The sequence below is a fragment of the Cupressus sempervirens genome, chromosome 10 (assembly GCF_028749045.1).
Source record: "Cupressus sempervirens isolate cs-2001-9-10 chromosome 10, ASM2874904v1, whole genome shotgun sequence".
In the NCBI taxonomy this organism is placed as follows: Eukaryota; Viridiplantae; Streptophyta; class Pinopsida; order Cupressales; family Cupressaceae; genus Cupressus; species Cupressus sempervirens.
In genome coordinates this window covers 285,004,301-285,028,369 of record NC_143127.1, presented here as the reverse complement: position 1 = coordinate 285,028,369, position 24,069 = coordinate 285,004,301, and the positions used below count along the sequence as shown (strand labels likewise).

The 24,069-nt window shown below is 35.9% G+C and overlaps 1 protein-coding gene across 3 annotated transcripts in view; it reads right to left on the bottom strand.

The window, feature by feature from the left end:
- LOC149533763 (uncharacterized) overlaps positions 1-24,069 on the bottom strand; it is a 147,787-nt gene that overhangs the window by 29,025 nt on the left and 94,693 nt on the right. For all 3 annotated transcript variants that reach the window (XM_089804256.1, XM_089804258.1, XM_089804255.1), the window contains 2 exons: positions 23,258-23,321; positions 22,990-23,067 (listed from right to left, as the gene is read on the bottom strand). In XM_089804256.1, the coding sequence (XP_089660382.1) occupies positions 22,990-23,067; positions 23,258-23,321 (142 nt within the window). The remainder of the gene's footprint in view (positions 1-22,989; positions 23,068-23,257; positions 23,322-24,069) is intronic.

Genomic DNA, 24,069 nt, shown 5'->3' with positions numbered 1-24,069 from the left:
GTACTAACAATTGCCATTTTATTGATTGTATTCCAAATGCAAATGAAGGCTTATAAATATGGGAGGAGGAGAAATGTCTCGTGAAGATACATGTCTCTACGATTAAACATCACTAGTTAACATATTAATATAATAGTAATATAAATAACCATATATTTAACTCATTTTAAGCATATATGTAATATTAATATGTTAACTATATATGTAATATATTGTTATATTATTATATAATAATATATAATGTATAATATATATAATATATATTATATTACATATAATATATATTATATTACATATAATATATATTATATATATAAGATATTTATTTTAAAGATGATTTACCATCAACAAGGTATCTCACATAAATATCAATCCTACAGAAGCTACAACCTTAACATACACCACCTATCATAAGCTGCCTTAAACACAAGAAGTCAATCCTACACATGCTAGTCTTGGAGAAAACCCTATCAACCAAAATTCCTACATACCTCCTTTCATTAGTCTTCAATGTCCTTTACCCACTTACCATAATTTCTCGCTTCCCTACTTCAATGCTCCATCAATTTCTCACACTATTGCACCTCCTACACATTTAAACATGTCCAATATCAATTTATCCATTGAAACCACTATCAATAACCTAGCCCATGGTGTCTCATCCTTACAAAAATGATTGGCTTCCATAACCCAATCCAAATTCGATAATCCAACATGTGACATAGCTAGCCCACTTTCCCATGACATTGTCCCTACCATTACTCCTCAATACATGGCAAACCTGAATTGGAGATATACAATGGAAACAATGATCCCTTGACTCATACGAAAGCACTTCAAACCTCTTGTACTAACTTCTCAAATGATCATAGACTCCTAGCTAAATTGTTTCCTAGAATCTTTGGAGATAAAACCTTGCAATGATATTAGTCTTTGCTAAAAATTGGCTAATGTATTTATACAATAATTTCAAAATAATATTGGTCCTCAAATTACTTTGACTAACTTGATTTATTGTAAACAAGGGGTTAAAGAAAAAGTGACTGATTTTATTAGTAGATATTAATCTAAGTTACTAGATTCTCTCCTAGACCTACGAATTCCTAGTTCAATTCTCTCAAAAGTTTGGTCCTTATCAAATTATGTCAAAAGTCTGCCACAGAGACTGAATTTTGTTGGCAATTCTCAAAGGAACTCCAGCAGAATTTAGACAACTTCTGAGCGACTATGGCTTCCAGCATAGGAACCCGGGCAGAATTTCGGAGAATTTGATCAAAAAACACCTTTTTGTTTACTTTTTGAAAAAGTTTTCAATGGCAAATTAGACTCAAGCACTTGATTAGACTCAATTACTGATCATATTTAATTTGAATTAAATGCTACTTGAGAAGAATCGGGATGACTAAAAGTGTCACACATCTATTATGGAACATATGTAATACACCTTAAGTTGTGCATATAGGCTAACATGTATAGAAAACTATGGATTGAAGCAAATCTAAAGAGACCTTTAATGTGGTTAAATCTGGATCCAAAGCCTGCTTTCTTGGCTTTTCATCCAGCCTGATCCAAAGCTGCGTTATTTGAATCATTGAGTATCACAGTTAATGTGTGGAGCTTACAATAGGCACAATCACAACATTGGCCTTAAACAGGCCTAAAGCATTTTTTTTTGTACTTCTAATTTGCAACAGCAGAATGACGATGATTTGCTTGATGGTTTTTGATATTTTATCCTGATGCCTGATTATTAAAGTTGACATTATTGTTTTTGAACTGAAACATTGACATGATGGTGTATTTTTCTATGTTGCTTTCATATTAGGATAGTGGTGTATGGACTTGTTTGCTGCTGTGTATTTGTATATATACATGTTGTAAAACATGAATATATATATATATATATATATATATATATATGCTTCTAAAAACAAATCCGAACCCAACCCAAAAAAAACTGAACAAATTTCGAACCCAAATCCGTACCCAAATCCAAACCGGCAACTTAGATATTAATATCAAATTGCTTATCCTATGCCTGATGGTAATGTTCAGAGAATTTTCATTTCTAATTTACAAACAAACATTAGAGATAAGTTGCTATTTTTTAAATTTACATCCTTTACAAAACTGTATGTAGTGCTTCATAATTATCAGCTTCAAATGAGCAAATTTGAATCATCTTTGTCAATGGCTCCAGTTAATAAGAATGATGCCACTCAACAATCATTTCAAAAGTTCCAAAAGCAAAACAACGGATTCATAAAGATTCATAACGACTTTTGAAATCATGTTGATACACAAGTGGCAGCTGCAACATCAGGTGTGGCTCCTTTATCATCAATTTAAATATCGTACCTTTACTCCACTTTCTAAGTCTTTAAATAATATTATGCTCAAGTTGATTAATGCTAATGTGTTGAAACTTCCTTCAATCAAACATCAGGTGTGGCTCCTTTATCATCAATTTAAATATTGTACCTTTACTCCACTTTCTAAGTCTTTACATAATATTATGTTCAAGTTGATTAATGCTAATGTGTTGAAACTTCCTTCAATCAAACCTATTGATCCTTCCAAACCATTGGCAGCTTCTTGTGATCCCAAAGCCCCTTTCCAGTATCACCGTTGAACCAGTCCACATTTTATGTTGAAAGATCTTATCCAAGACCTTATTGGTTCAATAACATTATTGTCAACGGTGTCCATGGTAAAGGGAAAAAATTCAAAGCACACCCTAACCAAAACTTGAAAATCTTCACTAATCCTTTACCTTCCCATTCCACCAATGTTGAGCCTAACACCTTAAAAAGATGAAAGCCGATAACTTGCTTGACAAGGCCAACTATGTTGTCAACTTTATTGAGCAGCCATAAGCTAAGCTTGAACCTCCCATTACATTTGATTCCGAGGAAACTATTAAGAGAATCGATGGAACTCTATATGATTTCTTTTGGTTTGGCTAGGAATTTGTTAAGGTTTGGGATCAATCAATATCAGGTCCTTTTCTTCCTTTGTAGGAGGAATACAAGGAACCTCACTAGGTTAAGAGATGGAAGATGCTGGAAGATTATAGGACATAGGGCATAGGAGGTGGGATTGAAACATACATAGAAGGTGTGGAGGGTGTTCGAAGGAGTCCAGTCCAAGATGAAGAGGTGGAATATCCTTAGGTTTTACTCAAGGTTGATATCATTTCATGTTTGAATTTTTTATAGGATAGTAAAATAATACCTTCTCAGGGTTTCAATGGTGTAGGTGTTTGAGGTCAGAAGATGTTGAGGGTGAAGTTTCCATGTCTTGATAATGGTGTATAAAGACTATTGTTACCTATTTTTGCCCCCACCAAAAATTTGAAATTCAAACACTTGAGCCCACCCAACGGCCGCATCCCATCTTTAATATTATTTAAATGCCCTGGAAATACAAAAAAATAAAACGATTAAAACTTTATGGTATTTCTTTCATTTCCTAATTTGTTTCCACTAGCCCGCAACTTTCCGCGCCGTCAGATCTTTCGTGATCTACGGTGGGCGCTTTCCTGCATTCTCAAAATGCACTACCTATACATAATGCGGGGAAGCCCCTTTGTGACGCGTGGCAGGTGGGTCCATCTTCTTTTGTGGGCCACAGAGGGGAGAGCCATCAATGAGCTGACAGTTTGATTGGTGCCCGCTTTCCCGCATTCTGTCTTTTGTCAGACTTCCTGACAATGTGGGCAAGCGCCCTGGTGACACATGTCCTAATGACGTCACGAAGGATATTCACGTAGGTTCAAAAGGTACGGGTTATGTACACCATCAGATCTCCTAGATCAAGGGCTAGTGCTTACCCGCAATATGAAGGTGCATGAGTTTTAAGCAATGCGAGCAAGCCCCTCGCTGCCGCGTGTCCTTTTGGGGTCAGGTTATTACGAAGCCGCAGGGTGATGCCAATTGGATGCCAGGTTGTGCTGAGTGGTTTGTGGGCCCAAAAATTTTAAGGGGCAGGCACAGTATAAGGAAGGATCTTTCACAATCGTTGATCTTACAGAGATCAACGATTGACGCTTTCCCGCAATATGGAGATGCGAGAAAATTAAACAATGCGGGGAAGAGCCTAAAGGACATGTGTCCTTGCAGGCCCGAGGAGATAACACTACAGTTAGCGTTGGCAATTAAGGTTGGCAGTTATGTGACTGCCACGGTCAGGGTCTTGAGGAGGTGGCGCAGTCAGTTGGTTTGGTGGTTAAACTCAGGAAGACTTTGCGAGGTGGCAGAAAAATAAAAGACCATTGGCCCACGTGACCCATTTTGGTTGTAAGACTCAGTTGACCTGCTGACTTTGCTGATTCATAAGCCAGAAACGAAGGAATTCGAGTTTTCTTGCACGATTTGATCCTCATGATCAATTCCAACCACTCTCGAATGAATGTTGAACCCAGTAAACAGCAGAAGAACACTCCACCACCCCAGTTTATCCATCTACTTGGTCAAAATGGTTTAATGGCGTCGTTTCTGTCAGGGCCCTATTTCAACAAAATATCAGATTTCATTGTATCTGAATCTGTGCCCAGATCAGATTTTCTCCAGATCTTTATCAAGACTTAATGGCAGTGGTTGTGGAGTAACTTCAATTAGAGAACATCTCAGTTATGCCTAAGCTATAAAGGCGATTTTTTGTAGATTTTGTCCTCTCTGGTCGACTCTTCTCTGTTTTCTCTGATATTGCTCTGCAATTTCACTGTAAATCCCCTTTGCCTCTGAATTGTATGACATTCTTATCTCCTTTAGCCATTGATGTGAAGTGCAAGAACTATTTGCCTCTCATTGGTGTATTGTAGATATCTACAATCTTGCATGACTGTATCTCTTTTTGGTCTATGAATGGTATATAAGTGAATCCTCTCTTTCCTTGTGTCATTCATTTGGGTTTTCCGATTTGCATGTGATTGTTAGATTAAAGCAAGTCTGGATGTGTATATCTTTTGGTGTCATGATGGTTCAATAGTGCATGTATGGGCAAAGATTGGTTTGAACACTCTATTTTGGTGCATCATCCCCTTAGGTTAGAATAGGTAGATTTGCTTCTATGCATTCATTCTCCCTTTTCCTCTCCAAGAGTAGTTAGGTGCACCCTGATAGTAAAGGAAGCCGGCCTTCTCCGAAGACTCAACCTCACAGTCCCACAACTTGGAGGTTGTTTTCATGTTTCACAAGGTTGTCCTTAGGTTAAAACTTTGGACAAGGGTGCAAACCTTTGTGACAACAACTATGATTGATCATGATAATGTATCCATAATGAGGGAACTTCAAACACTTATGGATGGTAGAAGGTATAGCTTTCATGGAACTAAGCCAATTGTCTCCTAATTTCACATGACATTGATTGGAGGTAGGGATGATGGAAAATGTAGCATCTAAGCACTTAGTACCAACATCAACAAGAAAGGTGATAGAACCTATGGCAGGACAAGTAAAACCATCAAGCACCTTATTCATAACATCCAATCTATCATATGTTGCTTGATGTAACTGTCATGTAAAGAGATATTTTTAAGTAATAATAGTAACCATACACAATGGATCAATGAGCAATCCTTGTGAATCTGCAATGAGATTACTATTGTGTTGAGAGCATTTGACATCCCTGATATACTTTGTAAAAAATATGCAGGTTTACTGCTGCTTATCAATCTGAAGTAATCACTTGTTTGATATTAAACATCTAATGGCAATATAACACAAAACAAATTATAAAGAGGAAAACAAATGTTAATTTTACATTTTTTCCATTGGCTGGTCACAACACAGTCCTGCTGATAGAACTCGCTGAGTCGGCAAAGTCCTAGAAGGACTCAACTAAGTCAGTTAGCAAAGCCCAAAAGACTCTGCAAGCTTGACTAGGCTTGAGACTCACAGAGTCTTGTAACAATGTTTTTGCAACAAAGTAATATGGAGGTGATGGCTCAGCTATACCGGCAGTGAAGTGGACCAAACAGATAGAATTCCTAAGTATTTAGTGCACTGGTGACAACATAGCTAGTTGTGGAGTAAATGATCAGTGATGGAGATTTTGGCTGTTTCAAAGTGTGTGGTTCATATGGAAGCATCGTGAATATCACTTTATGTCTAAAATTGCACCAGCCAGTTTGCTATACAGGTAGAGATTTCATGAAGTGAATCCGTGATAGATATTATACCAGAGTAATGGTAGGGATAGTTGGTTTGAATCAGTAATCCAGTGGATTAAAAGTCAAAGAAGACTTAGAAGCTATTGTCCTCAATTTTGACATCACAAAATTGAGACAACCCACGCAATTTTCTCATTGATTGGTAGGTGCATCCTCTCTGATTAATGCATTTATAAGGCATTGTGAAAACAATTCATTATCCCCGAATTGTCCTTGTGTAGTCTTGTTTATGTGTTCTTTTGAAAGTTCTCCGCTGAGATTATCCCCAATTGTTTGCTAGTAAGATTTTTTCTTCTCTGATTGCAAATGCTCGATTTTTGTCAAACTTCTACGTCTTTTATTTTTTTTTCTTGTGTTGTAAATAGTCTTTGGCCTTGTTTTTAACTTAGGATAATAGCCCTTGGAATTCTGCTCGTTTTGAGCTAACTTAGGTCCAAATCGGAGTTGTCTAGCTCAAGTTATAAGGGAAAAAGTGGGGTTTTTCAGGTCAATTGCATATTTTTATTTAAAACCTCATAAAAGTGGATTTTTTATTGACAATTGCACGACATAAGATTATATTTGGTATTTAAAGTGGATTTATGGTCCATTTTAAAATTACAGCTCATTCTAAGTTGATTTAACTATAGTTTTTTATGGTTTATGAAAATAGTTTTTTTCAAGACTATTTTTCATGTTACTTTATTAAAAACTATAGTTAAATATTAAATATAATTACATGAGACAACTTAAGTCCATAAAGTGGGATTTTTATTACATATTGCATACATCAACATGCAAATCACTATGTGAAAACCCACTTCCAATAAAATATAAGACCTAGCATTAATTTATATGGACTATTTCAATGCAATAACACGTTTAATGTGTTGGGTTTCTAATATGCATTTGCATATTTAAAACTTATTAAATCAATGTAAGTGGCAAAATCTAACCCATTTACATATGTTGTTGCATATATAAGTTTATTTTAATTATATTAATGCATTTAAATAGGGTTTTTCTAACCTATTGCATATACATCTTTTAAAATTACCACTTAATGGACTTTTCAAGTTAAAATGCATGTTTATTAACATATAAATGCACTAGGTAGCAATTTTGGACCCAATTGCATGTGTATGTAATATTTAAAAACCCATTTCACTTAGCCTAAGCCAAAGTGGCAATTTTTGGCCCAACTACATGCATTTTGAAATATGTTTTCATGTTTTAAAACTCCACCAAGGCAAAGTAGCGATTCTTTGCCCAATTGCATGTCTTTTAAAAACATGTAAATGGTCTCCAAAAGTGTGTTTCGCACTAAGTTATTCACTAAAAGCTCATCGTGGCAATTTTCCAAACAAGTGCATGAGTTTTAAAATGTGTATTTGCTTTCCAAAAGTGCGTTTAAGTGACTTTTAAAACCTATAAGGCAAAATGGTGATTTTGGAGCACATTGCATGCATTAAAATATATGCATTTGCCTAAAGAAATCCCGTTTTTAAACTTGCAGCCTACATTTGGAGGGGTTTTGGGCACATTTTTCACATGCAAATGAAACAAAAAAGTTTTCTTTTACTTCATAACATGAGACTTTTTTATCAGACACCCAAAAGTGGCGACTTTTAGCGCAAAAAACACATGTTTTTGGCTCCCAAAACTTCCCTTTTTTGGCCATTTTTCTTCAAAAACGGGTTTTGCAACCTTCAAATGCTCATATCTTAGAGCATTTCTTGGTTGGTTTTTATGATCTAAGGGTCATTTTTGCCTAAAATCACCCAAAGAACAATTTGGGCTACTCAATAATAGAGTTTGTTGAGTTTTTTCTTCATTTCTCAACCCATCTAGGACATGTTTTTGCTCAAAAATGCCCTAGTTTTGAGCAATTTGCACCAAAATAGCAAGTGATTGGATCAAGGTAAGTTTGAAAGCATTTCCTATCCTTCCTAGCTTGCATTCAAGTCTTCTAAATCATTTGATGTGCTTTGGATGTCATTTTTTAATGCATTTGCATATGGCATTGATTTGGTCAAAGTTGTTCCACATTTTGGGCATTGCATTTCTCTAACCATATCCACATGTCCAAATTCGAACCATGTAATGAGGATTTTGAAATCTATTTAAGTCTTGATTTGGGCAAATCTAAAAGTCGAACATCTCTTGGATATTTTCAGATTTGCTCAAGATTTGGACAAGGTTTTTGTCTTTCCCATTTTTGGTGGAGTGGAGGTAATTTTTCTTGCTTATTTTTTCCAAGGCATTTGTATATATTTTTGTTTGAATGTTCATGAAAGTCACTAACATTTCCATTTTCAGATTTGTATGATTTTCATTCTTGAAGTTGTTCTTTCTATCTTCCGTCTTCTTCTCCCAAGTTGCATATGCAAGGTCTCATCTTATTTGCATATGTAGTCGGGTGTAAAATCTCGTTCTCAAAAGAAAGGCAAGCTCACTGTTTTCCTCACATGTGAATGCAAGATGAAACCCCACCAATATGCATTCCATGAACCTCCCTATGGCTGCCCTATGATTGAAGAAGAATTTCCCACATGCTTGCCAGATACAAAGTATGACTTACACCTATTAAAGCATGCTATGTTTTTATTCCATTACACTTTATCCGCATTTGCATATTTTAACTTGTTGTCTACATATGCAATCCACTCCAAAAAACTCGTTTTTGGCTATTTTAGCTATTTTTGAGCCATTTTGAGTTTGACCCATTTGCTCATTCACTAACCTCAGTCATTGCATTCATTCTACCTATCCATACCTTGCCTAAAATCTATATTTCTACATCAAACGCTTGCCATGGACCCCTCACATGATGATGTTCATACACTATAGAACTTTCATGTGGTAGTTGCGCAAGCACGCCATTTGGCAACGTGAAGAGAAGTTACATGCAAAAGGGAAAGAGACTACGGATGAATTAAATGACATTCTCAAATCACTCAATCATCAACTCGAGTTGTTGGACGAGGATCTTGGTGTCTAGAATAGCATGACGAAGATTTATTTGGACGTCTTATGTGAGTACCAAGTCATCACGTCTGTTGAAATATACCATGATTATGCACATGTGATGACCAATATAGAGAAAGTTCTACAAAGACTTGTAAAAGATGCAAAGGTTGCAGTAGCCAAGATAACTAACCAAGAAAGCATGATCAGAGAGGTATTCAGAGGGCTATCATGCGAAATCATCACAAAAGATAACAGATTCAAGAATCAAGAATATGTTCTCATAGAGTTTGCAGAGGCCATCCGCTTACAGCTTGAAGTGAATGACTTCAACATCAATGTACTGGATACATTTGCAAGCTGGAAGTATTCATTGAAGAATCTGCAAAATCAAATGGAGATTTGTAACAAAGAGATATCTGAAGCAGCAAACATACTCCAAAAGGTTATAATGATCTCGCAACACACCAATGAACCAGATGTTGTAGTTGTACGCGAGTCCCTATGGAAGTTTGGAGAGCTAGTTGATACCATGTGACTACTTCAAATCAAATTTTCATATGCTTTAAGTAGAATAGCAATAATAAAGGTACATGTGAATAGCATCTACATTGTAAGTACAAGATAACATGCACCTGTACAACCAGCTCATGTAATTAAGTTGCAATCACATTAGGCATGCAACTTTGAATAAAGTCAAAGTAGTTAGTTAAAGATAAGTCAAGGTGGTTGAGGTTGTTCTACTTTTTCCTCCACTTTTCTCTCTCTTATTTTCCTACATAAAGGAGAAAGCTTATTGTAAATAATCATCTTTTGGCAAGGCAAGAAAATTTCACCAATTTGTATTATGCACTTAAGACTTTGTGCTTGGATGTCAATCAAATTGCTTTCAATAAAAGAGGCAACTTGCTTTCAAACTTTGTGTTGATTCAAGTTGTTATGTGACGACATTTTCTAGATATTGATTGTGAGTTTTAAAGGTTTGATCAAGAGGGATTTGAATTTAATTGTGCGGACTTTGAGCTGCCTATTACATTCAAAGCCAATTTGAACTTTTGAAGACTTTGTGCTACAAGACAAGAAATTGTAATTGATAGTAGTGGCTGATTATTTAGAGCTGAAGACTTTGAGATTCAGTTGTAAGTGTTTTTATTAAATTTGAGAGTATTTGGTAAGAGACTTTGTGCCTTACTGTTTATTCTGCTTGAATCCTTATTCGAGACAAATGCAAGAGACTTTGGGTTCATGATTTTGTTTCACAAAATACAAAAAGTAAACTACTGCCCTTAGTGTTGTTCTTAGGTCAATTCTAGAGTCATAGGTATTATCGTAGCAATAAGGCACTTTTTGTTAAGTTGAAAAGTTAGAGTTGTATGCAAATCATTCTTTTAAAAAAGGAATTGATCAAGAGAACCATCCTTTTAATAATTTCAGTTAAGTTCCTGTTGAAGCCACCTACGGTAAGAAGGGAGCCTCCCCTATTGCTGAGAGGAGAGAGAATTCTCATGAAACGTTGCCTAAAGTCATTGTTTTCTAAGTCGTACTTAGTGACATACAAAAAATTTAGCCAATAGAATCTTATTGAAGTGTTTGGGGTCAACATCAAGGAACTTGAATTTATGGTTTGGCATGCTCACTCATAAAATTGAATTGTTTATGAGCCAACTTTTGTAACATGTGTAGGGTTTTCCCACCAACATGAAAAAGTTGTATAAATGAAGTTGTAAATTAAATTGTGTGATGTTGCGAAGAGTTCTAGTAGAAGTGTTGAAGTGTTGTAGAAGCAATTTAGGGCAGAAAAATTGAGAAGACAAACATTGGATTTGACAAGAAGTGAGTGTTATTTCCATATCACTTTACTTGTTGAATCCTAATAGGTTCTTTGAGCTAAATCCCTCAACAAGGCCACTCCTAATAGGGGGAGTAGGATGCTAACAACTCCAAAGATTAAATCCTCTAACTAGCTAACTCTCAGAAGGAGTTCTCAAATCCCTTAACCCAATAGCTTCTAACATGGCTTTTCTAAAAGCTTTTACCGGGCTATAGATATGCTTAACTAAGTATGCCCCTAAATAGGGTGATGTAGTGCTCCTAACAAGGAAAATCTTACTATTGCAATAGTGGGACATGTGGATGCTAATTCCCACCGTCGCTTTTCCCTCTGACCAAGGGTTTCCATGAGTAAATTCTCGATATTCTTGTGTTGTGTGTTGTGGATGTTTCATTTACTTTGCTTGTATGTTAAAGTTTCCATTGCATGTTGGTTTATTTGGAAGATAACTGAAAAGGATTTTAGATATGTGGTTGCACTGATTCACCCCAACACACCCTCTCAGCACCTTATAACACAAATAATTGGCATCAGAGCCAAGTTCCCCTGAAAAGGCCTAACAGCTTGGAAGGATCTTGGATCAAGGGTACTCCCCTTAATAACACAAACACACAACAGAAATAGAGAAATAACAGCAAATTGCAAGAACCAAAAAACTAGGCTTCTTAATATCTCCAAAAGTATGGAGTTACAAATTTTAGACATGTAACATTCACAGCCACATGGACATTTTCCTTACAATATTTTGTAAGTTAGAGCCACCATAAACACCCTCAGAATTATCCTAGACAGCCCTACAAGTCTTCTTTATATAGGCAATTTTCCACCAACCAAAAAGGTTCTACAAATTTTAACCCTCGACCCTAAGGCCAGCCAACCTTAAATTATTATTATTCATAGTTTATTACATTAGAGTGGGCTCCAATGACTTTCGGAACTCAAAAGAAATTTTAAAGGAAATTCATTTTCGTTCATGTCAAGTGGCCAACTTCTTAAGACCATAACTCATCACTAGTTGCTCTGGTTGACTATTATGACACCATTTCAGAAATGCCACAAATTGCACTTCAATGCTTGACTTGCGCAGGCTCTAATCAATCAATGTTTGACCCCCTTTTGAAATCCTAATAGCAATATCACAATTTGACTTGTTCTGGAAAATATCTCCTTATCAATTGTCCCTAAAGCTTTCAAAACTAAGTTCAAAGATTTTATATAGCGTTGCCGATACCGAAAATTTTCAATAATCTACTGGTAGGTTGATATATAAAATGAACCCCAAGAAGAGGTCAGAACATTCTGAGCTCAAACGACCAATTTACTGAAAATAGTAAGCTCCCAGAAATAGCAACTCTGCACTAAGATAGCCCTTATAGAAAGACAAAACAGAAATAATTTTGGGTGATACAAGAGTGCACTTACACACAAGATGCTTTTGCATCAATCCTTAAGGCAAGTATGGAGGAATCAGTAAGATATGTAAGACAATTTAAGAATCAACTTGCAGAAGTTGAGGGCTTTATTTGTTAAGTTCATAACTGTGATAATATGCTGATCTGAGAGTGCATTATTTAATATCATCCTTTAATATCACTTGAAGACATTATATACTTGTCTTACACCTCTAGGATGGGCGGCGATTTTTAGGATAGAATTATGTTAACTAAATTTAACATAGTATGTTAGTTGTGTTTATAATTAATCATCTCCTTCAAGTCACCGATTTTTGGAAAGGTGTATAAGCCGACCTAGGAAGGTTTATGTTCCCTTGAAGGATATGCACTTTGGTCATGATATTAATGGTAGGAATTATTGCAATTTGAGGACACACAAGAATAACAAGTCCGCTCCCTCAAGCAATAATACCCAATCGAATTTATTAAAGAGATAAATAACTTTCAGTTCAGAATAAAAGCAAACAACTTCTCCATACTTCAGATTATTAAGTTCATTTTCAGCAACCAAGGATAGATTACAAGTTTGAATTATTTAGTCATAAAATTTGCCAAAACTTTACGTTATTGAGAAATTGAAGTAACAACTCAATATCTAAAAAGAAAAGAGGATAGAGCTTATTGAACAACAGACAAAGTACAATAATAGTGAGTCCAATGAATCTAAAGCCTTGAAGGCCATGACAATGGAGAATGAGCAGTTGAATCAAGAAAAGAAGAATATAAAGAGAGAATCGGAAGCTTTGTCCATTAAGATAAGTCAAGAGATGGAAGTAAGAAAGGCTGCACAAGAAGCCCTAAAAGCTAAGGAAGAAGCCCTTAAGGCTAAGGAGATGAGCTTCTCTAGTTTGAACAAGAGGTTGGTACTTTGCATGCACACCTCCATGAGACCAATGAATAGAAGCAAGAACTCCAGATGGAGAATGATATACTGACAAAAATTAATGATAATCTAATAAAGGGGAATAACAAGCGAAAGGTAAATAGAAGGCTACATATTATCTACTGAACAAATTCAATGATAGTTCTGCAAAGCTTCATGAGCAGATCAAGAACCAAACGATGCATGGAGAGACCTGTGGCTTAGGTTATAACAGTTATGAAGTGGGTGAGTCTTCTAGAACCAAAAAGATCAAGCAAGATGACAAGTCTACACTATAGGTACCCAAAAGGAGTTCTGGTAAAAAATCTTACAAACCTATTTGTTTCAATTTTCATAAGGTGGGACACACTACTAATGTATGCAGAAGTAGGCCTATTACTCATACATGTTCTATTTGTCATGAGATGACACATTCCCAAATGTTTGCAGAAATAGACCTAATGCTTTTGATGGTGTATTGTTTCAAAATGGACGCACTTCCACTTAGCTCTTTTAGCCCTCCTTAGTATGGTTTGGCACACTAGGACTTCCCTTTTGCATTTAATTACTTAAATCAATGTCCTTTCTTCCAACCTCAATCAAAACTCTATTTTGGCACCAATTTCTATGCTTGGATTTCAATTTGTTCCCTCGATCACGTAAATCGTGCCCTAAATGCATTTTTTACCATTTCCCCCACATATGTCACTATTTTTCGCCAATCTCGCAATGTTTCTTGAATTTGGAGCTCATTTCTAGGGCATGAGACCTCCAAGTCAAGGACAAGCTCATCCCTTACTTGGGGTAAGTGGCGAGGTCATCCCTTACCAAGGGATCAATGAGGACCTCCCCCCTTACTCATGTGATTTGCTCAAGGAAATCCCAAGTCAAACATTATTTTTCTCGCCTTCCTACATCAGCTCCTCTCAGGGTTTACTCTGTAATCACTATAAAAGAAGGCCTTCTCTCCTCATTTGGGCATCCACAATATCACATATACATTCAAGCCATTCATGCTCAAGCTCTCAAAGTGCACTCTAAGGATTTTTCAAGGCATGAGACCTCCAAGTCAAGGACGAGCTCATCCCTTACCTAAGGTGAGGGGCAAGGTCATCACTTATCAAGGGGTCAATGAGGACCTCCCCATTTACTTATGTGATTTGCTCAAGGAGATCCTAGGCCTAATGTCAAATATTATTTTTCTTGCCTTCCTACGTCAGCCCCTCTCAAGGTTTACCCCATAATTGCTATAAAAGAAGGCCTTCTCTCCTCATTTGGGCATCCACGATATCACATATACACTCAAGTTATTCATGCTCAAGCTCTCAAACTACACTCAAGGATTTTTCAAGCAAGCAAGCATGGTATTTTTCATTCAAGCATTCAAGATCGTCAAAAAACATCGTGCATTCTTCCTCCTAGATCTAACTTCATTGTGGAGTTTTCCCATCAACGAGGAGTTCTACTTCACAAGCATTCGTCATTGAGACGTATTACAAGCATCTAAATACATGAGGTTTTGTCTTACATGATTCCCTTTTGGTTTTTATGTGGTCAAAGCTATTGCATTAACATAGTTGATCACATATCAAACTTAGTTGCATCAACATGTTATGACATTATACATTGTTATATTTGCATCTACCACATGTTAGCATTCTATTACCAATATTTATTTCAATTTAAGATTGACTCCTCAACCGAGGCTTGACCGAGGCAAGCCCCTCCCCACTAACAAGATCTCCCTTCTATTGTGTTTAGATATAGATTCACAAGTGCATGGATCGCATTCGCAGATCTAGGGTTTTGGGTTGCAAACGGAACTTTGATTCTTCAAATTTTGTATAGGCTAGGTGAGGGACGACCTCATCCTTGACATCTAGGTCATCCCTATCCAGAGTCCTTTAGACTCCAAGATTTTGCATATACTTTTCCAGTTTCCAGTATCTCATCAAGTAAAGGTCGACCTCGACCTTGACCCCATCTTGTTCCTCACCTCAACTAGGACCTGGGAAGTTGTCTCTGTCCTTAAGTCTCTAGATTTTTGAGGTTTCAAGATTTGAGTTTGTACAGTGCAGATCTCTGACAGCTTTAGTTTTGGACACAATTTGACAGGTTGTTTTCAAGTTTATATCTTGGTAAGCATCTTTCCCTCTTTGCCAATTCTATTTCTTACTTTCTTCCTTTCTAGATTAGATTCACATACATTTTATCATATTCTTCATAACTAGGGGATCGCTGCCAAGGAAAGCCCACCAAATTTGCAAGGTTAAGGTCTCATGCTCTAGCCCTTTTCCCTTAGTGGCCCTAGCCAAACCTACTTTATGGGTTTGGTCTCTTCCTCTTGATTCCCAATTGTAAAGGAGAATAAGTGCATCCCTTTTCTTCCTATACATTTTGGTGAACCTGACACTTTATATATTATATACGTTTTGATTGAGTACTTCCCTTTTTCCTTCTTGATCTTATTTCTTGTATTCATCACATTGATTTCATTTGATTAACATGGACCTCTCTAACATAGCTTGGTGTACAATCATTTCTATGGTTATTTTGCTTATTGTATCTCTTTATCATGCATAAGATGCGCATGAGAGTTTCTTTTATTTCATGATGCTTATGTCCTTACATGGTTTTCTTGTATAAGGTATTATGAGATTGACTAATAAAAGGTTTCTAGATAAAGCATATTTCAAGACTACCATTAGAAGTTTGTGTGGTTTTCTTATTTACATTCTTGATTGCATAAGAGATTTCATTAATGATGACCTTTATCCTATACCTAATATTCCTAATCTTGTGCCATCTATTCATGACCAATCCTCCCCAACCTTTCAATATCTTCAAAATATGGTTCATGATCCAGCAATTCAACATTTGCTAAATGAGTCATCTCCTCCATCATCTCCCACAAATAAACCTACTTCTCCCAAAGACCATATTCTTTTTGCTATTCCTCCATATACCACATGTGCTCATTCACCTAAAGACCAATCACTTTCCCCATCTACCCTTAGAACTACCTATACCACGGGCTATCATATTACCACTCGAGAAGGTTATAAAGGTTTGGGACTTGGTATTAATGAACATGGCATAAAGGTACCTATTAATCCCCCTCAACAAATACATAAAAATAGTCCAATTTTTTTTCCCATTCATCATTTCCCTACATGTCCTTCACCTAGACCCCCTCTTCATCTCCTTTTACCAACCAACCCCTTACATATATCCCCTATCAATTCTTGTCAAACTTTAGCTTAGAAGGGTTTAACAATCTCATCTCTGAGCCTAAAGTAGGATTTAGGCTTTATCATAACAATATTGTCCAATTTTATGTCCTTTTCATTATAGCAATGCACATTTACTTGGTGATTGCAAGGATTCTCACTCATGCATTCATGATAAAGTTAAACAAGGTAAACTTCCTTATATGCATGATATTTTACATCTTCTCCATAAATTATACACATGATAATTTACATCTTCTCCATAAATTAATGTAGCATTATTAACACCTACAGGGGTCACTCTCTGTTATTTTCTATAAAGTATTGACGAGTGGCATAATAGGTCCTTCCCCTTGTTTCTCCTGACTAGGGAACAAGGTTTATTTCGTGTATCTATTCTTGTCGGGAACCATTTAGCTTCCTTTATGTTCACATGTTTATTTGTACATTGATCTCTTTTCTAGTGTGCATAACTCTATGTTCATTAGAATGTGTATATTTGGCCTCTAGAGAAACTATTTAGGGAGCTTAATATGTTATCCATGTTTTCTCTATCCGTTAGGATTTGTATCCTTTATGATGTCCTTTTGCATTGATTTTTTTTGGGCAACTTTATCTTTGCATTACAAGTGTGAGTTGTAAGGAATCTATTCTTTTGGACTTATTTTCTCTTTAGGATCCATTATCTCTTTACGATGTTTCCTTATTTTTCCAGCAATATGGGTTGCTTTGTGGTTTAGGATCTTTCTTCTTGGGAGAATAGTATCCTTTTTCACAAATTTCTCCTTATATAAGGAGGCATATCTGGTGAATATGGTGGTCATTTTTTATGATATAATGTGCCATCATTTTTCTCTCTTTCTTCACTTACTATAGTTTGTATTATTTTATGATACATTCATCTTTCTAGCATATGATACTTTGTTTCATGCAAGACATGAACGTATTTGCTTAGCAAATCCTCCTCATGTCTTAAATTGGCATGTTCATCATTTAGATAATCATCTATAATGTCACTCTTTCCTTATTGTTTCATATGTGATGCATTTTCTAGCATACACATATTATGTTGCGTCTTGTCCCTACACTTGGGGGGAAAGGTTGTTTGTACATTCTTTATTTCTTCTTGTCTAAGGATCAACTTTCCTTAGTACAATGGCATTTGTTTATCATGTGACATTCTTTTCCTAAAAGGAATTGTTATTTTGATTGAGATTCTCTCTTACATACAAGAGGTGTGTATCCTTGATCATCACCTCTTCCTTTATTTGCAAAAATATGTCCATTATAAAATAATTCCGTTATTTTGTGCTTCAAAGTTTGTCATCCTTTATCAAGAATCCCTCTTTCCCCTAGAAATATGGAGCTAAATGGGTGCATTCTTGTTATCTTCCCCCTTTTTGGTCTTGAAGATGTTATCTTTGTTCAGACACTCCTCTTGAAGATAGATGTCTTGCAACAAAATCTCTCCCTTTCAAGGGTCTCCTCTCATAAGTGAAATATCCTTTCACGGTTATCTACTTCTTAGCTTCTTAGCGTCAACACTCTTTGCTAAGTTCGTGGCAAACATTGTTGTTTAAGTATATATCCTTATTATTAGAAGTAGTTATACATGATGCTATTTCTTATGATATCTACGACTACATAGCCATCAAAGAGAGGGGGGCATACATACGCACTCCTTTGTACTATATTTATGCACTTTTACTTTTTTCCAGGCAATCCCTTATGGGTATAAGTGGACCTTGCCCATTCCTAGGATTTACATTTACATATAAATATCTCTACGCATAAAGGACTCCAATCCATCCACAGAGAACACACACAAATATTTCTTCATAAATAATGGAGAGCAATCCATTCATGAGGAGTACACATAAACGTACATGCAAACTTTATAGGATCAACTACTGGACATACAACCCCACTAGACCATTCAATTCTACCCTTTTTCATAAGATTGACTATCAGGCATACAACCCCACTAGACGATTCAATCCTATCTTTGATTTTGTGTGGGATTGCTTATCAGGAGCACAAACGTACTAGACTATTCAATCCTACCCTCTTTTTATAGGATTGACTATCGAGCATACAACCCCGCTAGTGGTCCTAACTGGATCTACTTTGTGGTTTTGGTCTCTTCCTCTTGATTCCCATTTGTTAAGGAGTCTTTTGATCCCTTAACCGTATAGCTCCTAACAGGGCTTTTGTAATAGCCTTTAACTGGGCTATATATATTCCTAACCTAGTATGCCCCTAAAAGGGTGATGCAATGCTCCTAACAAGACAAATCTTATTACTGCAGTAGTGAGACTTGTGGGTGCTAATTCCCACCATGGTTTATTTGGAAGATAATTGGAAAGGCTTTTAGATTTGTAGTTGCATTGATTCACCCCCCCACCCCAGTGTCTTATAACACTAACAGTTCTGACCCTTCTTGCGCAAGCTCAATGTGCAAACAAAGTCCCAACCAGACCCATGTTTCTTGCAGCACCATAGACATGGAGATGAGAAAGAAGTGTGATCATGGGGCGAAATTTCCAACATTTTGGGCAAAATTTTCCCAAGGAGGGTGTTGTTGGGCACTTGCATTGAAAATGAACTCTAATCTGCCTCAATTGCTTCACCAATCAGGCCCTTTAGCTCAACTCTCATTCATTTTCCTCCAATTAGACTTGAAACTAAAACCCAAGCTGAAACCATGGGGTGGATATATTATGATTTTTGGGCATAAAAAGGGTTGGATAACGACCCTATTTGGGCAATTGAACCATGAAAGTTTGATCATTTCTATTAAATTCCAGCCCCCCATCATTTGTTTCCTCTCCAAATTTGTTAAATACTTAATGTTTCCTAAGCTGAAGTCAAAGAATCCTTCAATATGGAAGGTGTGAAATTGGGGAAATTTGGGCAAAATGCCCCAGAAGGTCAGCTCCAACAATGCCCCAGAACGGTCGGCTCCAACCCATTTTGGGCAATCCGAGCCAGCAACAGAATATTTCGAAGTCCACAAACCCACCAAAATTCATTCTTTCAAGTGGCTTTTCCATCAAATTTGCCAAGTTCCCATGATTCCAAGATGACATCAAAGAAATTGAGTTGAAGTGGAAGGTTGGAATTCTCATAATTTTGGTCAAAATGCCCAAAACGGGTCAGATTCTGACCCTGTTTGGGCAATCCCACTAAAAACTTAGCCATTTCTACCACAAATATAATCATTTGTCCATTGAATTTAGCCAAGATTTAAACAAATTTTATAGGCACCAAAGTTTTGACATAAAAAAATTGGGCGGAAATCTACCCATCTTGGGAAATAATGCCCAAAAAGGGTCAGATTCCAACCTGTTTTCAGCATTCCAGCCATTGCACAAAAAAAAATCTAAGTGTAGCATTCCCATCTGCTTCATCTACCTTGAAATGAACTTTGCTAAAGGGCGCAGGACTTGAAGAAATGTTGCTATAAGACACCCTAAGACCACTCAGCCTACTGCAGAAATGAAAAGAGGGGTCCCCATTGCAATGGGGCAATGGTGTGTAAACCCCACAACAGAACTCATTGGAAAATGTAGAATCACATCGGCCATTGCATCAAGTAGATCAATGACAAGCATTATTTCGAATAATGCATCGTGGACCCCTTATTAAAAAGAGAAACTGGGTGATAAAAGTGGTTCTTCAGAATCAATGGCAGGTCCCTCCATATCTATCACTGAATTTACAATACCTTTTTATAGTGATTTTTACCTCCATATCTATCACTGGATTTACAATACCTTTTTATAGTGATTTTTATTATTACTCATCTCTGTCTTATTACACTGAGTTAATTTCATTCTATAACATCCAGGCCCCGGGGAACTAATGATTGGGACTAATTTTCAATCAACTAAACCAATTTTCCTCTTAGACAATAGCCATGCAATCCTGTATAAGAAAAGGGAGAAGAATTATGGCATGGTTGGTAGCATGTATTATTTTATGTGTAATATGTGAGATATGATTGGAATTAATAGCTCAACATATGAGACGCTACATATGAGAATTCAATAGAAAATTCTTTCATAAATGCATCACAGTCCATGCAAGCAAAGATGATCATTTGCTATGTATAACCTTAACAAATAAAGATCTCTATCATTAAGATAGTAATTTGTTTCATAATGTAGTATCTAAGCATTATGTACTTCTGTAAAAACTAATGTTGTTGTGTATTTAAATAGAAAAGTCATTATTTGAAAGTTGGGCACACAACAAACAAACCTAACTTTCCCCAGCATAAAACAATGTACATATAAGATATTGATAGATGACTGATCACATTTTTTTCATCAAAGCTCTCATCTGTCTCTTGTGCCTACAACATAACATCTAGGATATACCTTTAGTGTCAAATTCTGTTTTCAAAATTATTTTCTTAACATAGCCTCTTCATAAGGCTTAAGCAACAACTTAAGTGTCTCGCAGACTCTGAATCAGTGGAAAACTCCACTGAAGTCCTTACCCAACACCCATTATACTACCAATCATTGTGCACTAAATAAAAGAGTCCTCCCCATTCCTAATAACATCAACTATGATAATCCCCAAAGGAGATCACTGCTTACTAAAAGCCAATACAACCTCAGATCATTAACTTGTCAGATTATCCCACCACAATCCTAAACTATAGTGCATTTAATTTCTTCCAATTTCAGACAATATCAGCAGAACGAATACAAAAAATAAATTACTTTTTTCAAGGCATTACTCTGTTCTTTTAGACAAATTAATTATTATTCTATAAATGCATAATAGACACATTCCTTCATCCATGGGCAATAATATAATTTCTTTCTTTCTATCTTTAAACTACCGTTGCTCCATGATACGTCTACTAAGTACAAGGCAAACAAATACATGAAATTAAATAATTCTTGTCAATCACCAAAGTGAAATCATATCAGGAAAAATGGACTGCAAAAATGTTGAACAAATCTATCAAATAACTATTATTGCAAATAACTGATTTTTTTTTTTTAAATCATTTTCTAATTACTAAAATCGTTCGGAATCAGCAGACAAGATTAATCGAGTTAAAGAGTCTTCCAAAGTAATATCACAATTAATCTCAGTCAGTGCCATCCATTAGTTTTTAGAAACTAGGATGCTTTTCACTACATTAATAAATTCTTGAAGAGTCCTGTTCATTGATGTTATCACTCACACACATCATACCACTGGAGATTGGAATCCTCCAAGATTCACAGTACGACTCGGAGCACAATATGCACTGACCATACAAATACTCATATTTATCAATTGAAACATATAAAAAGTATTTTGTGCACCTCTGTAAAGACTCTCAACACTACTACAAGATAGACCCGCCCATCATGTCTCTGGTAATATATTGGACCTTCAGATGCATTATTATAACATTGAACCACCTCTCAGTTGCAGTATCATATCATTCTTAATGATGTTACACAAACTACTAAGAAAGTAGTGACCTAGACAGTCCAATATTCTGAACTCTTAACAGTGGTCTCAGACTCAGTATTTTAGTGTGTTTTAAATATTTATTATTTTTTCCAACTGGAACAAGAGAAAGCAAGCCGATTGCATCTTTTGCCTCATAAAACTCAAAGATGAAGAAACAAAACAAAAACAAATTTGTGTTGCAAGTTTTACCTCTGACTTTGTCTCTGTAACTAGAATGAAGAAGAATTGCTGCTCAAATATTTAGGTCCACCATTCCTAAACTACCATTATAACGGTATTCCTCTATCAAATTCTGGACATTATGAAAAATAAGATTTCAAGATACTTCTACAGACTATACAGTCTCTCAAGGTGGAGCTTAGGCCAGGCAAATAATTTCTGGCATATTCAACACAATCAAAGAGATGACTGAGTCTAAATAAGCAGGAATCAAGGATGATAGCAGTCGACTGTATGGCTCTCACAGATGTGAATCCAGCCAATTTATGTTTATAATCAATGAAAAAATTAATAGCTTTTCTAGCTGATGTACCTACCAAGTTTTGCAAGGAGATACTGATATCAAGCCAGTGAAGACCTCCTAAATACAGTTTCTACTCAAGGAAGCTAGAATTTTCTTCATGATGACAGAATCCTTTCCAGTTCCAAATGAAAAAAAATATCAAACTTCAAATAGCCTTTGAAATTTTAGTTTTTGAAAAGGGGATCTTCCTCGTTTGATTGTTCAACAATTCCATTTCGAACTTTAGACGTTAGAGTGTCTAATTGTTTTGGCCCTGATGGATGGGGGCTTTTAAAAGTACATCTAGATAAATAAGTTGAGTAAGACTAAGACATCTACCTGAGTCTGGAAATTCACAAGATCCGGGGTTGATTTCCAATTCGATGTACCTATTCCTTGAAATTGGTATAGTTTTGGTTTGTTTTCTAAAAGAAATATGCATTGCTCCTTATCCACAAAAAATTGTTTGTGTCCAGCAGATTAGATATTTTTTAATAGTTTTTCATACCTTGCCAAACAAGGACTTCCATATTGTACTGTGCACAAATGAAAGAATGCCCAGTAGTCTCGTCTCCCTTCTGTTTCCCTGCAAAATATAATATCCTCTAAGACGAGTGGAAAAAGAAATGAGGTGCAATCTCTAAATTCATTCTCATCAAACTTCCTATAATAATTCAGCTCAAATTAAACATTAATTATAAATTAACTAGAACATACAACATAAGACATGACAGCCAAAAGGATCAAAATATAGAACAGAGACAGAAAAATTCTACCTTTTCTCTGTAGCATAGGAGCTCCAACACTCTCAACCCCACACCATAACCTGCATCCTCAAGCCTGGTCTTGATGTCCAGGGCAGAGAAAAATAATCAATGATGTAAGAAGTTGCAAGAAAAGCCTTCCATGTCTTTGTATATCTCCAAAAATAGGAATTCTTGTGATCTCAATTTTTAATGCTTTTGGCATCACATGAATATCACACAAATAGCATGCCCATTTCATGTTCTTGGTGGAAAAATCCCAAAACCAGTTAACAATAAAAGCCTATTGGTGTTTTCAACATTATAAATTCAAGTTCATGAGTCGTTAAAGGCTAGAACAAGAACAAAAATGTACTTTGGGCATCTTTGTGATGTAAGGATATATGTTGAGAATTATGTATCTTTATAAAACATGTAGTCCCTCAACTATATATAGTTATACTATCCGACACTGAAGTTCAGAGTCTGAATGAAGAATTTGGACTACAATACCTAGTGTGAAACCTGCAGTATTGTGATTTAATTGAAAATAATAAAATTTAACAACAAATTTTGCAAGCCAAAAAGTGATCCATCTTATTCTAAATCGGAGTTTACACAAAGTCTAATGGGTCCCAAGGGTCACCAATATCCCTTGGAAATGAAAATAAGAAGTCCACATATAGATTAATTACAAAATAAACTCTGAAAACTACCAAAACTATGAAATATTATTTAAAAAATTAGGTCTACTTGGAGAAGTCATAACTTACTACTCCTAGCTTGAAATTGTGAGCCATTAACTTTGTTGGAAAGATCTCCAAGAGTTCTATTTTTAGTGTCCG